This window comes from Capra hircus, chromosome 4 (genome assembly GCF_001704415.2).
Source record: "Capra hircus breed San Clemente chromosome 4, ASM170441v1, whole genome shotgun sequence".
Lineage (NCBI taxonomy): Eukaryota > Metazoa > Chordata > Mammalia > Artiodactyla > Bovidae > Capra > Capra hircus.
Window position 1 is genome coordinate 19159606 of NC_030811.1, and position 17332 is coordinate 19176937.

The 17332-nt window shown below is 39.4% G+C and overlaps 1 protein-coding gene across 2 annotated transcripts in view; it reads left to right on the forward strand.

Annotated features, from left to right (window-relative positions):
• Positions 1–17332, forward strand: part of DGKI (diacylglycerol kinase iota) — a 514485-nt gene that overhangs the window by 319485 nt on the left and 177668 nt on the right. For both annotated transcript variants that reach the window (XM_018046893.1, XM_018046894.1), the window contains exon 20: positions 10492–10691. In XM_018046893.1, coding sequence (XP_017902382.1) covers positions 10492–10691 — 200 coding nt within the window. The remainder of the gene's footprint in view (positions 1–10491; positions 10692–17332) is intronic.

Here is a 17332-nt window from a genome sequence, read left to right on the forward strand (position 1 = left end):
AGATGTATTTATTTCTAGATGGAGAAGCTCTATACAATCAGCAAAAACAAGACTGAGAGCTGACTGTGGCTCAGATCATGAACTCCTTATTGCCAATTTCAGACTTAAATTGAAGAAAGTAGGGAAAACCACTAGACAATTCAGGTATGACCTAAATCAAATCCCTTATGATTATAGAGTACTAGTGCCAAATAGATTCAAGGGATTAGATTAGAAATAATCTTTTCTCCCATTCTAGTAATTCTATTTCAAGACAAGAGTGCCCAAAGAACTATGGACGGAGGTTTGTGACATTGTACAGGAGGCAGGGATCAAGACCATCCCCAAGAGAAAAGAAATGCAAAAAGCCAAAACGGCAGTCTGAGGAGGCCTTGCAAACAGCTGAGAAAAGAAGAGAAGAGAAAGGCAAAGGAGAAAAGGAAAGATATACCCATTTGAATGCAGAGTTCCAAAGAATAGCAAGGAGAGAGAAGAAAGCCTTCTTAAGTGATTAATGCAAAGAAATAGAGGAAAACAATAGAATGGGAAAGACTAAAGCCCGTGTGCCCCGCGTTGATGGTGGATTCCTATCCGCTGTACCACCAAGGTCGCTTTGGCTCTCTCAGTATGTGCTTTCACTTTCTTCTGACCTCCATGTTTTAGGGATGAACAGCCAGTTACCATCTGTATCACTGTTCCCTTGGTGTAATGTCTCTTTTTTCTCTGATTTTTAGATTTCTCTTCTGTTTTTAAGCCTCTCTGTGTTTGTTTTGCTTTTCTGTCCCTGTTGTAAACAAACCACCACAGGTAGTGGCTGAAGACCATGCACGTTTATTCATAGAGTTTGGGAGGTCAGAAGTCGAAAGTGGGTGGTTGGGCTGTCTTTCTTCCAGAGACTCTGGAAGGGACCCAGTTTCTTATCTTTTCCACTTGTTGAGGTGGTCTGCATCCCCTGGCTTATGGCCCTGCCTCACTCTGACCTCTGCTTCTATACTCACGTCTTGTCCTCTGACTCTCGTTCCTCCCTCCTTTGCTTGCAAGGACCCTTGTGAAGACACTGGGGGCCCCTTCCTCAGATAATCCAAAATAATGCCGTATCTCAACATCCTTAGTTTAATCATAACAGAAAAGACCCTTTTGCCTTGTAAGTTTTCATAGTTTCTGGGCATTAGAATACAGACATCTTTTTCTTGGTGGTGGTTGTGGTGGGCATCATTCTAACTTCCACATGATTTTGTTTGTATTTATCCTCTTTTAGGTTCATTGGTCTTTTTGGAACTGAAGTTTGACTTTTTTCCATAGATTTGGAGTATTTTCATCTATGTGTTTTCTGCTCCTTTATGTGTACTAAAGATTGCTTGTTGTCTCACAGATCCTGGAAAACAATTTCATCTCTTGTTTTTCAGATTAAATAATTTCTGTTGTTCTGTTTTGATGTTTACAGACCCTTTCTTTTTTATGCTGCCCAGTTTGCTCTTAAATCAATTTAGTAGCCATTTCAAAAATGTTTTCTTCATCATGGGTCACATTTTCTTGCTTCTTTGTCTAGTATGATTGATTATATGCTGGAGAGATTATGTGTTGTATGCAGTCTGGCTTTTATTTTATTGTGACTTAGCTGATACAGTTTTAGCATCATATTCTACTAAGTCTAATGTAAGGGATGGATGTAAGGCTAGTGTTAAAATGAAAAAATCAATAAGATGTGTTAGTTATACAAATTTGTTTGATCCCAGGCTATTGTTGATTGTTTGACTGTACTGTATTCACTCTGTCATAATACTGCAGATTTCAGGGGACTGATATGGAAATAGCTTGAACCCATGGAGGTGATGTTTTTCCAGCCTGCACCATTGAATCCCAGGCTAGATCTCAGCAGAGAAGCTGAAGAGCCCCCTTTGCAGCTTTTTTGCCTCTCATTTACTCACCTTAAGAGTTTAGTTCAGTTCAGTCACTCAGTCGTGTCTGACTCTTTGCAACCCCATGAAACCACAGTGCGCCAGGCCTCCCTGTCCATCACCAACTCCCGGAGTCCACCCAAACCCATGTCCATCGAGTCGGTGATGCCATCCAACCATCTCATCCTCTGTCTTCCCCTTCTTCTCCTGCCTTCAATCTTTCCTAGCATCAGGGGCTTTTCACATGAGTCAGTTCTTCGCATCAGGTGGCCAAAGTATTAGAGTTTCAGCTTCAACATCAGTCCTATCAATGAACACCCAGGACTGATCTCCTTTAAGATGGACTGGTTGGATCTCCATGCAGTCCAAGGGACTCTCAAGAGTCTTCTCCAACACCACAGTTCAAAAGCATCAATTCTTCGGCGCTCAGCTTTCTTTATAGTCCGACTCTCACATTCATACATGACCACTGGAAAAACCATAGCCTTGACTAGACAGACCTTTGTTGGCAAAGTAATGTCTCTGCTTTTGAATATGCTATCTAGGTTGGTCATAACTTTCCTTCCAAGGAGTAAACATCTTTTAATTTCATGGCTGCAATCACCATCTGCAGTGATTTTGGAGCCCAGAAAATTAAAGCCAGCCACTGTTTTCCCATCTATCTGCCATGAAGTGATGGGACCAGATGCCATATCTTAGTTTTCTGAATGTTGAGTTTTAAGCCAACTTTTTCACTCTCCTTAATAGTTAATCTACCTCAATTGAACAAAAATAGAGAAAGACATAAGTATACCAGGAGGCTTCCCTAGTGGCTCAGACAGTAAAGAATCTGCCTGCAATGCAGGAGACTGAGGTTCAATCCCTGAGTTAGGAAGATCCCCAGTCCATGGGGATGCAAAGAGTTGAACACAACTGAGTAACTAAGAATAATAAATAATACAAGTAAACCACATTGAGAACGAGTACTTAGGTTTCTACATTATAAGACTCTTACCTGTTTCACCAGAACTTTCTTGACCTATCAGTTCAGTTCGGTCGTTCAGTTGTATCTGACTCTTTGCGACCCCATGGACCGCAGCATGCCAGGCCTCCCCGTCCATCACCAACTCCTGGAGTTTACTCAAACTTATGTCCATTGAGTCAGTGACGCCATCCAACCATCTCATCCTCTGTCGTCTCCTTCTCCTCCCACCTTCAATCATTCCCAGCATCAGGGTCTTTTCAAATGAGTCAGTTCTCTGTATCAGGTGGCCAAAGGATCAGAGTTTCAGCTTCAGCATCAGTCCTTCCAATAAATATTCAGGACTGATTTCCTTTAGGATGGACTGGTTGGATCTCCTTGCAGTCCAAGGGACTCTCAAGAGTCTTCTCCAACACCACAGTTAATAAGTATTCAATAATGCCTAGATTAATTTCAATGAGCAGAAGGCAAGTTTTTCAAATAAAGCCCTTTCTTTTTCACCATCTTCTGCTTCACACTGGCCATGCATTAGTCCTATGGCTAGTACTGTCAAAGTAAGGCAGGGGACTCTAGATGGTATGTGGTAGAATTTAGGAACATGAAATTATTTCCTAGCATCATAAAATGCTAATGTGAAAACAGGCCATAATAGCCTACCAAAAACTCATCACTCAACATATACAGAAACTGAATCTACGGAGCTATTTTTTGCTGTAAATAGTGACTCATATGGACAATAATGAAGTGAATTGCAGTACAATTGCTGGTTGTATATAGACTGCTTACATCATTCATTGAAGTAGGATTTTAAAACATACCCATATCCTGAAATCTTAATATTTGATAAATGAAAAACAATAAAGCTTATGGCATTGCTTCATGGCAATAAAACAGCATGTAAAAACTTGTATAGATAAATGTGGAGTGGATGATAATAGTGCCACTGCAAATTACTTAATAATTTCTCATTTTGGTGACTAAGGTTGTGTGTCAGACAGGGAAAAGAACCCATGTGAGGTAGTTCAATTGAGGAAATTTAATCCAGGGGACTAATCATGGGATGTTAGAAGAAGAACTGGAAGGAAGTAACCTATGTAGTGATTCATGGATTGGCAACTGCAGAAATTCTCTGCAGCCTCCAAGGCTGGAGGGATAAAGGGAAGAGATGGTACCAGCACTCAGGAGCCAGGGCCACTAGGCAGGGGTGGAACCCTGGAGAAGTGGCATTGATGCATTCTGCAGCAAGGGTCATCAGGCGGGAGCTGGGACTCCAGAGGAAGGAGTCAGGCCATGAGAGCTGGGCTCGCTGCTGTGGTTTGCTGCCTGTCTGGGCTGGTCATAGAGTCAGGGGTGGCTGGGCGAGAGTGCTTGCCTGTGGGAAATGGAAGCACAGAGAAGAATCAACCACTCAAGATACTGCTTGAGAAAAAGAGAGCTAAGGAGAAAGATTTGCTGTCTCCTCTCTTTCTCCCAGCTAATTTGTATATTTATATTTTTGTTTCTTGTTCCTAGTCCTTTAATACATCTGAGTTGTAATGTGTGTGAAGTAAGCTAGAATACTAATTTTTCTCTATTATAGGAAGAAGTGTTCCCAGCACCATTTGCTAAATTATCTATGATTTCTCCAGTAATTTATAATCCCATATTCAAATATTTGCATCCTCATGCATATGGGTTTATTCTGTGCTTTCAATTCATTTCCTTTGACCTTTATGTCTTGTCTTGTGCAAACACCTCTATTTGAATTACATCTCAATATTTAATAAGGATAGTCTATTTTTCTTTATGTTTTCAGAAGGTTCTCAGTCATTTGTGGACCTTATTCTTTGAAATTAATTATAGAATTGGTTTGACAAGATTCTTCACAGTAGTATTTCTCATATTCACTTGGAATCACATTGAATTTTTTATTTTGGAGGAAATTAATATTGTCAGAGTATTAAATTGTCCCATCCATGAGTATGGCATGACTTTCCGTTTCTTTAAGTTTTCCTTTGTGTCTCCAATAGTTTAAAATTTTTCTGCCTAAAAGTCTCATGCATTGCTTTGTTGTTTTTGTTGATATTATATGACATCCTATTTTTTTATGTTTTTTATTATGATTTTGCTTAGTTTATTGGGAAGGGGAACACTATTGGATTTTTTTGTGTGATAGCGTACCTTTCTTATGAGGTTTAATTCTTGGCCTGTGAATTTTCTTGGAATTTCTATGTATGGGATGATACCTGTGGGAATATTACCAGGTTTCCTTTCTTTCTTCCAAACCTTTTTCTTCCAGTTTTATTTTCTTGACTTACTATGTTGTTCAAGAACCTCCACTACTATGCTGGAAACTTTCATTACTGGTGGAGTACTTTGTCCCTTGAAAGGAATGCTTTCATATTTTCTTAATTCCAAATAATGTTTTCTCTAGTTTTGGTAGATGACTTTCTTCAGTTAAATAAGTTATGTCCTATTTCTAGTTTTCTAACAATTGATTCTAAAAGGCACTAACTTTATTTTTTTCTGCATCTTTTGGGATGATAATGTTTTTTTCACTTAAAGTGTAATGTCGTGAAATTATATTTCCTTTTTTGCTTTATTCTTATTAAAGTATAATTAATTTACAATGTTGTATTAGTTTCAGGTGTACAGCAAGGTGATTTGGATATATGTGTGTATATATATATATATTCTTAGATTCTTTTCCACTTTACAAGATGAGTATAGTTCCCTGTTAAGTCCTCATTGTTTACCTATTTGGTACATAGCAGTGTATGTATGTTAATCTCAAATCCTAATTTATCTCCCCCCCCAACATCCCCCACATTTTGCTTTCCCCTTTGGTCACCATAAGTTTGGTTGGTATGTCTATGAGTTTGTTTCTGTTTTATAAATAAGTTCATCTGTGTCATTTAAAAAATTTCCACAAACTAGTGCTATCACATGATATTTAAAATTATATTGGTATGTGATATTGGTATAAAATTCAGTTAAAATTTTGTTTTCTGTTGCTGCCCTTATCTGGTTTTGTTGTCTCAGCCATAGCATCATTTTCTAAAACAAGTTTTATTAGACACTGTCTTTCTTTAAAACTTGGATAAACTTGTAAAACGTCTAAGTCCACGTAGCACATTTTGGTGTGGGGTTGGAATGAGAAACATTTTTGATAACTTTCAATTTTTAAAATCAGTTTAGGCTATCCAATTTCTGTATTTAGTATACCAATTTTTGCAGTTATATTTTCCCAGAAATTTATCTAGAGTTTCCAGTTTAACATATAGATCTTCATAATGTGACTTCTGAACTTACACTGTGCAGATACACTCACAGCTTACAGTTTGCAGAACAGTAACTGCACGTTTAATTGATTAAAACTGCAGTGTTCATAACATATTCTGGGAGAAGAATTACAAATTTCCCAATGTAATATATGTCTTGACTTGAGTAGCTGCCCACAATATTCTTATTTAGAAAGACATTCATGACAGTTATATGTGGGCTTCTATTAAAAATGTGTTTATGTTGCTTTCAAACTATAGAATATTCAGTTGCTCTGTTGATAAAATCTAAAGAGGAAGGAAAATACTTATTTCTGTTTATCATGCACATTAATGTCCTGTCTTATTTGGTTAGTATTTGATATCATGTACAATCACATAATATATTTATCTTCTTTTGTTTTATTTTTTAATAAAACAAATGTTCCCTTTTTTGTTATTTGATATTATAAGATTACAAGATATTATAAGATTTGTTCATCTTAGAAAAAAAAAAAAGAACAGATTTTCATGTTGCTGATTGTCTCCTGTGTTTCTTATCCACGTCACTGACTGCTGCCTTGGGCATTTCTGTTCAGGGACTGGGTCTGGGAGTCAGTGCCCAGTCTCTCCCAGTCAGTGGGGAGAAGGAAACGTTGGAGGACTTGCCCTTGTTTCTCTTCTCGTCTCCTAACCCAGAGCTGTCCATCCTGTCATCTGGCGGCAGGTGGAATAAGGACTTGAGTAGTAAGGAGGAGGATGAGATTTGAAGAGAGATGAAGAATGGTATTCTGGGGAGGAGCATATTGTGGAAAGACAGAAGATCTCATGCTATTCCTGTGGACTTAAAGTTGTTAGTGACTGTAGGACAGTGAATGGCAACAGATGTGCTTGGCTTTGCTGCTGCTGCTGCTAAGTCATTTCAGTCGTGTCCAACTCTGTGTGACCCCATAGACGGCAGCCCACCAGGCTCCCCCGTCCCTGGGATTCTCCAGGCAAGAACACTGGAGTGGGTTGCCATTTCCTTCTCCAATGCATGAAAGTGAAAAGTAAAAGTGAAAGTGAAGTTGCTCAGTTGTGTCCAACCCTCAGTGATCCCAAGGGCTGCAGCCTTCCAGGCTCCTCTGTCCATGGGATTTTCCAGGCAAGAGTACTGGAGTGGGGTGCCATTGCCTTCTCTGGCGCTTAGCTTTGTTTCCCTCCAAATTCATATACTACCAAAAAGGCAAATTTGACATTTTCACAACAATATAACACATGTTAGGTTGAACAGACAATTGAATATCTGTCTTTAAAATACCAATAGATTTTTTATTGGTGGATTCAAAAATCCTGGACATTATTATAGTTGTTAGAGCCTGTGCCTTATAGGATGTGAAGCCTACACCCATCTGAATGATGAAAAATACCTATTTCTAGCAAGTCTTTTAAAAATTACTTTTAGTCCAGCTTCTTCCAAAAATAAATTACTGTGGTTGTGCTAACACTAATAGAGCTGTCTTTATTCTGAGAAGCTAATTACTATAATTCCTCTTGTGCCTGTGCAGCGATCTCGGATTGATTCTGAAATGCCAGTGGAACTGCCATTGACAGCTATCTACCTCTGTTTGTTGCACTTGCTATTGATCTACCATTGAGGCTGAGAATATGGTTTAAACATGCTCTATGGTACTGTGGAAGCCTTCTGATACCAAGGGGTTGGAAAGCACATAAGTAGTTTCAAGCCCTGTCAAACCCAAGGAGTAACTTCTTACTTACTTGGCTGGTTCTGCATTTTTATTCGTCATTGAAAAGTGAAAGTGAAAGTCGCTCAATTGTGTCTGACTCTGTGCGACCCCATGGACTGTAGCCATCCAGGCTTCTCTGTCTATGGAATTCTCCAGGCAAGAATACTAGAGTGGGTAGCTGTTCCCTTCTCCAGGGGATCTGCCCTACCCAGGGATTGAACTGGAGTCTCCTGCATTGCAGGCAGATTCTTTACCAGCTGAGCTACCAGAGAAGCCCTTTATTTGTCATTAGGCCTAGTCAAGACTGAGGAAAAAGGAAGAAACTAGTATTTCTCCCAGTGAATGAAGGGATACAGCTTTGTCAGATAAATATTGGACTGAGAATTACTTGAAGGAAAGGGAAATATATTGGGAAAGTCCTGGAGTTGCTAATAGTGCATCAAATCCATTGGTTAACTTAAATGGGTCATTTAAGTACAATCAGAGAAGCTTTCAGCTGAATAACAGGATTGGGTAATAGGCTAGAAAGAATTTTAATAAATTCTCACTTCATTCTCCTCTGCCTCCTTGTTCTACTAATTGAATAAAATTGTATGTAAGGGTTACAGTTGAATGCTTTTTAACGTCAAAGGTGTTCAATAATGATAAGTTCTTTTCAGTTTTTGTTCTATTTTCTTTCCCTCCTTTCTGTTCCTTTGTGTTTCTTTTATCTTTGCATTTATACATAAACAGGTTTCTATTCTTCAGATTAATGTGAGTGCAAAAATAGTTCAAAGCACAAAATAAATACAAATACCTGGGAACCAAATTAGTGGAAGCTGACTTCACAAATCTGAGTTAACAAGTTTTTATTCCTCATTCATAAGATAGAGGTGAGAAGTGTGGAAACAAGCTGATAATATGTAGATTTCCCTTTTTGAGTGAATCTTTTAGATTTTGAGCTACAGTTAGATTAACTCCTTTTAAAGATTTGTTTACATTGTTATAAATTGATACTCAAAATGCATTATAATAGAACCTTATTGAACAACTGTTAGTAGTATCTACTATAATTAAATATACATCTAAACTTACAGCATAGCAATTCTACTCATTGTAGGTATGTATCCACCAAGAGATACACACAAGCAGGTTTGCATCAATAATAGCCCCAAACTTGAAACAGCCAAATGTTACCAGAAGAGTAGATAAATATATTTTCTTTTTTTTTTTTTTTAATTTTTTTATTTTTTTTTTTAAATTTTAAAATTTTTAATTCTTACATGCGTTCCCAAACATGAACCCCCCTCCCACCTCCCTCCCCACAACATCTCTCTGGGTCATCCCCATGCACCTGCCCCAAGCAAGCTGCACCCTACGTCAGACATGGACTGGCGATTCAATTCTTATTTTCTATTACTCAGAAACAATGATAAGAAAAAGATGTCAGATATGAGACTACATATTGTATGATTTATCTTATATGAACTTCAAGTTCAAACACACTGAATCTATGGTAATAGAAATCAGTTAGTGGGAGGTGAGAGGAGTATAAATAGATCGGGGATTGGACAGAAGCACTTGGAAACCTTCTGGTTGCTGTAAATTGCCTAAACTTAATCTGGATGGAGATTCACATATGTGTATAAAAATGTTCATCAAACTGTATACGACAGTTTGGGCACTCTCTATGTATGCTGTAACCAAACATATTATTTGATTTTAGTTCATCCCTGTAAGGGTGAGTGATACTAAAATAATCTTTTTTTTTTTTTTTACTAAGGCAGAGAAGTTATGCTAATTCACTGCAGAATTTTAATGTTGGATTGACCTTTCATTTTGTGGCTACTGTAGTGAACCAAGCTCTTATTGTGTTAGATTTTTGATCCTCAAAGCTGCTTTACTCTTCAGAATGTTTTCAACTGAGGATTATTATTTTGCATTTCATTGATCTTATACAGATTAGGAGTAGTTTGAGGAGGTTTTAGGTAAGAAGGAAAAGCTTGCCTGAAGTTTGAAAATTTTTCTATGGATGGGTAGCATATTTTAATATAATGCATATTTAATATATAACTATGATAATTATATATTATAAATATATAAATATATTTATATATTAGCTATAGTATAGAAGCTGTCTTAAACTATGTATTTTATCTTTTTTAAGATTCTTTCTGTTTTGCACACATTGGTTATTTAATGGAAGTAGATAACGAAAAGAGCTTTTGTATTAACCTAACATGATTAAGACTGAAAATACATAAAAGCAAAAAGTAGCTGTCAATGAGGATTTGCGATCAAGCTTTCAAAAGTTTAAACATTTTAGCTTATTTATATTCATGATTTACCCAAGGTTTCCCATTTTCCTCAGGACTAATAGCTTTCACTAAGTATTTTTCAAAGACCTTTTGATTATATGCAGTGGACTTGGGGTTTCTGGGTCTCCTGAGTAGTAATTCTTTTTTTTCAAGATTTTTTTAATGTGGATCATATTTAAAGTCTTTATTGAATATGTTACAATGTAGCTTCTGTTTTTATGTTTGGGTTCTTTGCCTGCGAAGCATGTGGAATCTTAACTCCCCGACCAGGATTGAACCTGCACATCCTACATTGAAAGGCAAAGTCTTAACCACTGGACTACCAGGGAAGTCACTCCTGAGTAACTCAGGCACTAAGCTCTTGCTTCCTTTTGTCTCTTATCTTCACAGGCTGCCCTGCAAGTTGGAGGCCATGGAGAAAGGCTGCACCAGTGTCGGGAGGTCATGCTGCTAACTTACAAATCCATCCCCATGCAAGTGGATGGGGAGCCCTGCAGGTTGGCCCCGGCTATGATTCGGATCTCACTGAGGAATCAGGCCAACATGGTACAGAAGAGCAAGAGGAGAACGTCCATGCCTTTACTCAATGAGTGAGTCTGCGCTCGCCCACCTTTGTGAACACGGAGACCGCGGTGAGCAGGGCACTGAGCATGTGCATGGCCGGAGGCCTCCCTGTGCTGAGAGAGGAGAACAGTCCGGGAGCCTCAGCTGCCCCTTGGCCTCTCACACATATTTCTTCTTCATGTTTACTATACGGTGACCATACGCTTCTTTCAGGAGTAATTGTTGTATGGTATGTTAGATTGATGATGCTTTTTCACCGACCACCCACTTAAGTATATATTGACTGGGACCAGCCGGAAATCATTGAGTGGTTCAGGGTCATAAAACCTGTCTGGTTAAACATGTTCGGTTTCATTTTAAGAAGCCCCCGTTGGCCTCCTCTTCTTGACCCTGGTCACTTGGAGAGTGTTGGTTTCTCCAGGGCAGAAGGTTGGCAGAACTGGGTTTTGGCTCACTGCTCCCCATATTGCATCCCCTTCTGCTTGTTAGTGGGCTGTACCTTTCCCAAGGCTCGCAGTTTGGAGTCTGATCTTCTCTGATGCTTCGACTCAGTTTTTCCAATGCTGGAGAGCATCCTGTTGTCTAATAGATGAGACCTGACCCATGACTCAGTGCCTGAACAAAATGTACCCCTCCTGGACCCTTTCCTTTCTTGGGTGCTTTGAGAAACTGATTTGGAAAAGGTGATAATGACTGGCTTTGTTGAGTGCACATTCATTTTATAGAGTCCCTTTATCTAATTTTTGATTGAAAATGTCTATTTGGGCTTCGAGAAAGGGATGAAGAAACATGGGGATTTGGGGCATCATTTTGAGCCTCTTCTATATATCATGCCCCTGTGTCTGACCTGACAGTCAGATACAGGTAAGGTAAGGTAAGGTAAGGCCATTTCCGAGTTTGAATTTTGGCCATTCTTGTGTCACAGTGAGGTACCCTCGGAGGTGCTCCTCCTGTTCGTGGCCCGTGATGCATGGTTCTGTATTTGTACTGAATGGCTGGCTTCCTCTAGTGCCTGCGAAGCAAGGGCATGCTTTGCCAAGGTATTTTCTGAGTCAGTGTGACAGCTACAGAAGTGCCTAGAATGAACCCACGACACAGGGATCATCACTCTCTGCCGAAGCTCCGCCCCTGTTCTGAAAAGGCAGACGTTGAAGAGTAGCATTCGACAGGGCTCATAAAGCGTTTTCCTCTGTAGCCTCTGCTCCTAAGGTTGAGGCGTCTTCTCTCCTCTGCGCCCTCTTATTCGAGAATCACTCTGCACTTCCCCAGCACTTTTCCTAGATCCTTATCCAGAGGGCTGGTGTAGTTGCCTTTTTCATTTTGTTTACATTCTGCAGCTAGAGAAACTCTTGGGTTATTTTGGTTGCTTTTTCTATCCTCTGCCTTTCCCTGCTATTAGGTTGGATATACACTTCAGGAGTTTCAGGCAAGGTGTCAGCAGTAGTATACAGCTGGCCATACTGTCTCTTAAAAATGTTCAGAGTTAAGCTGTGAACTATCGGTTTGAGAGAAAATCTGAACTACAAAGTGATAAGTCCTCTCTGAGATAGTCCAGGTTGTTTTGGGTCACTTGTAGATCACTTGTTAGCAGGGCTAAAAATTCTTAGTATCTACAGCCAAACAGCTCTCATTTTCATGCCTGGTGCTTCTACCCTTAATAGCCTTATCAGACATGTAATTATTATGGGTTGTTTAGTTTCAAACAATTTTTGCCCTTGAGAAAAAAAAAATTGTTTTTGCTCAGAAACTGTATTAAGAATTTATTGGGGCTTTCTTCATGTATTAAAATCAAATGTAAAGAGTTGAGTTTTTTTGGTGCATGTGGTACATATGATGTGACTTCACAGATTAAGCTGCGAGGATGTTCAAGAAGCCATTTCATCTCAAAAATGCAGTCACTTGCCACTAGGGGGCAGTGGTGCCTCCATCTAAGCAGCCTCAGACTCGAAGATAGACTTCTGGGAAATGGCAGTAATAATATTCTGTCCATTTCTTAAAAGGACATATATATATTATCTTAAAGATTAGCCAAGATCTTTATTCCTACTTATCATTAAAATTATCCTTCAACACTGCATTTTTAGAAAATCTGTCAGCCACTACTCTTATTCACCCTTTGTGATTAGACTGCTTCTTGCTGTTTGGAAATCCAGCTTTTTCCACTAAATTTCCAAGTGGCGTTTCCAGTGTAAGGGAAGCCTGGCCACTGGCGTTTTCTTCTGCGTTCTGAGTCCTTCAAGCTTTTCATTCTTTAGGCCTCTGTTGTGCAAAGTTCACCTTGGCAGTCAAGACAGCAGTCGGGCCTGTCTTGAACATCATCGTATTTCTGCTCTCCTGTTGCTCTTCCTGAGTTTGTCCCTTCCTTCCTTTTCATCTGTTGGCTTTTGCTCGAGTTCATACTCCCATCGACATATCACTTTCCCTGAGAATCCTTTGCCTTCTGCTTCCGGCCCTTAAATACACCACTCAGCGTCCCTGCAGTGCTCTTGTTAGCTCTGTCACACCATTTATCAAAACTAGTGTCATTGCTGGCTGACTTGTCTCCTCTGCTCTGGGGGGAGACCCTGGGGTTTTCCTCGCAGGGTCCCCAGTGCCCGTCAGTGTGCTGAGTCTTAATGTTACATGTTGAACAAGGGACTCCCACATGCATCAGATCTATAATGTTCCATCTGTTGCATTTCTCAGAAATCGATTCCAAAATAACATAAATCTAAAACTTTGTGAGTATACAAATAATATAGAAAATCTCTTGATCGTATTTTATGGTGGTAAATGGAAGATATATGCTTAATAATTTCAAGATCTGGTATACATGGATGGCTGGAGAAAATCCCATGAGAAACAGCTAAATGGCTTTCATGATGCCCCTAGATCTTTACTTCTGCAAAAAGAAAAAAAATTCTAAAAAATATTTATTGGCTTGTGATCCCATTTGCTATTACTATACAAACTAAAAGACTAGCTAGGCCCATTAGGCTCACTACCCCCTCCTCTGCCCACCCCATTGATATAGGAGCATATGCCTTTATATGTCATTTATGGCTTATGAATCTACTTCAGATATGACTCTAATAAATATCATCCACCCCAAAAGTAATTGAGCAGGTTTGTCTAGGTTCATATTCATGTATTAGTAACGTGGTAGCCAGATAAACCTGATCTTGCTATTTGAAAGGCACTCTTGAAGGAGATCAGAAGTTCTACATTAACTCAGGTGCTTAGGAAGATCTTAGCCTGAGTTCTCTAGCAATTAAGACAGCAATGTGAAGGGCGACTGCATACTCCATGGGAAAGATTTTCAGTTGGCAGACTCTGAACTGGGCAACTCGGTTCCCCCATCCTGGGCTGCTGAAAAGTACTATTGGTGATAACTGATAGCCCTTTGAGGATAATAAGGAGTTAATTCGTGGGAGGCTTCATATGAGAATTTACATACCCAGCAGAAATGAGGGAGTAGGGTTATAGGGAAAGATGGATTGGGGAAGAGCGTTATACTGAAACCATTCAAATGGTCTGAGAGAGTAAGAGTTGTTACTAATAACATAAAAATAACAGGAAATGAGGGGTTTCATTTCTTCAGTTCCACATTTTATCTTTTGTGGTAGCCATGGAAGACCCTCTCTTTTATTTTAATTTTTAAAGGAGGGGTAGAGAAGAGAGAGAAGTCTATGGTTTCACTCCACTGCCAAGAGTACCAGTGGAATTATAGCATCATTGTGATGAAATTAGGCTTTCTTGGTATGACCTTTAAGTTTTTGTTGGGTGGCTCTGGTCAAGATGGTTTTTCTTTTGACATGAACATTTCAACAAAGCCCTGGAATCATGAGGACTATTTGTTAAGCGATTCAGCTTACCTTGATTCTGCTCAAAGATGAGTTGACTGGGCCAGCCTGCCACTCATGTGTGTGTGTGTGTGTGTGCGCGTGTGTGTGTCTGTGCACACGCACAGATGGATGCCCTGTGAGACCTGGAGCCAGAGAGGACCGTGGTGCCCCGCGACCCCGCGCAGCATCCGCGCTCCTGCAGCGGCTGCAGGCGCCCTGCCTCGTGCCCCGCTCTGCGGCTTGCCTGAGCATCAGCCCTGCCATGTGTCCCGTTGGCTTCGTCACTATCACTGGCTTTTTGGATTCTTTCTGTGGCTGGCTTGGTTTTCCTTTTCTTTTCATTCACTGTTTGGTGACGTGCTCATTTAAGTTCTGTTTAAATTTTGTGTGTCTCTCTTTCTCTCTCCCGGCTTGTTCCCTGTCTGTCCACGCTGTTTTGCTGACTGTCTTCGCTGCTCATTCCCTGCTGCCTCTAGTATCCATCAGGTGCAAGCTGCGGACCTGCGGAGAGTGTCTGCCCCCCCAGGCTCCTTCACCATGTGAGTACAAAACCGTTCTGTTTTTACATTGTGTCTCTCAGCTTCATCTCCTCTTCAGGGCCAGAGGACCTGCATCCTCGTCCTTCACAGGTCTGCTTCTCAGACAAAGAACCACCTTGCTGCGATTGTCCACTTTAGCCCTTCTTTGATTTGAGACGCAGCTGTGAAGTTCTCTGTGTTTTCTTCATCTCAGTCTTCTATGAGTTCACGGTTTAAGTTTTTTGATTAGACACTTCAGGGTCCAAAGTTGCACGGGGTTGTATGAAATTCCATACCAAGCTTTGGTTTCTGCGGAAAGTAAACCCATTAGATCATTCCATCACCTATGGCTCTGACCTTGAAGCAGCGCCCGCTACTCTTGATTCTGTGGATGGAGCCCTGAAATTATGGATATGTGTGGAGCTTTGAGTGTACATATGTGCAAAGAAGCACCCACTACCCTTGATTCTGTGGATGGAGCCCTGAAGTTATGGATATGTGTGGAGCTTTCAGTGTACATACGTGCAAAGAAGTACCTGCTACCCTTGATTCTGTGGATGGTCCCCTGAAGTTATTGATATGTGTGGAGCTTTCAGTGTACGTATGTGCATCTGTGCATTTTTCCAGGTTGAGCATCCATAGTGGTAGTAAATGATCAATGACCCAAAGTTGTCAGTGAGTTGGCAAAATGCATTTTATACGTAGTAGTTTGTACTTAGCATACTTTATGCTTTTTTTGTGTGTGTGAAGAACAGAAAGAAATTTTTTTTTTTAGCACTTCAGGACTTTTTTATGCTGTTGCTTCTTTCTTGCCCTTGCTTCTTTTCTCCATCTTACATATACTTGTATTATGTTTCAGGTGCTGTTAAAGGTGCTTTACATACATCAACTAACTTACTCCCCAACACCCGTATGCTATAAGTGGTATTATTGCCTCCATGTTATATATGAGGGATCTGATGAACAGAGAAGTTAAGTAACTTCAGGAAGGTCACACAGCTAATGAGTGATAGGCTAGGATTCATACTTCTGCAGCCTGTTTCCAAAATTCATGCTCTTAACAATTTATAATCTGCCGTTTTTTATCAACCAGTATCCTTTGTATTTCTCAGAGCTCAGTTGAATAACTGTCTTTGCTAAGAACTATACCTTGATTATTTCTGGTAGAACTAGTTATGTCCTCATTGGAATTCACTATTACAATGTTGTACTTATTATAGTTCTCAAGGTACAATCCATTGGTACTAATTATATTAGCTCTGTATCTGTGTATATCCCGCACTACACTTAGGCCACTTGAAATCAGTTAACAGTGTCTTCCTGTGACTTTTGTATCCCCAGTCCTGATCACAGACCTTAACACAAAGTATTCTGAAATTAGAAAGAACTGTTTGTTGGTTGGTGGAATGAATGAATGAAAGAATGCCTGTCTAAATAGAACCATGCCAATATCTAACATCCAGGGATGTGCCAATGTGACTCCTAAAGTTCAATTATTATATAATTTTACTTTCAGCTCTAATCTTGTGGAACATGCTTATTTATTCATTTATTGCAAAATGTTTTTCTAAAAGTATTATTTTGTACTTGCTCTGTGTCAGATGCTATTTTCCGCCTAGTATTTAGGGTTGAGCACAACAACCCTATACTTTCATGGAACTCAGTATCGACTGGTCAGACAACAAGAAAATAGCATTTACTTTCTAATTTGGCAGCTGTTCCTGGGGTATATTATTCTACATAAGTCCTGTTCAATAAATGTGAGTCCAGAATGGCTCTCGGTGTTCATTATTTTCAGCACCTTTGTTGATAGAGTTCAAACAATTGAGAATATCAACAGCAGACAGGCAGGTGATATTTGTCATATTTATATCATCATTTAAGCTTTGGTTGTGTTTGTTTTCATCATATAATTTAAATGGGGCTCTTTTTCCCTTTCTTTTTTTTTTCCGGGCATGTATGCTATGGGAAGGTGAACTGTCCTGTTAGTTTTCATAGAGTGTAACAGGACCCCAGATATGGCCAACTTAAAACTTGAATATTGATCTAAAGTATTTTATACTTATATATGCTATGTTAATTAATGCATATTATAGATTTTATATCTGTATAACTGATGACTTACATAATAAGTGTTTATTAAAGTATTATTTTAAAAATTTGATAACTAAACACTGTCCAATAGAGCAAGGAAAGTAGAGAAAAAAATCCAAGCACAATAATAAGCATTGTCTTTATATATTGGGCTGGCCAAAAAGTTGGTTTGGGGTTTTCTGTAAGCTTGTATGGAAAAACCCACACTCACTTTTTGGCCAAGCCAGTATT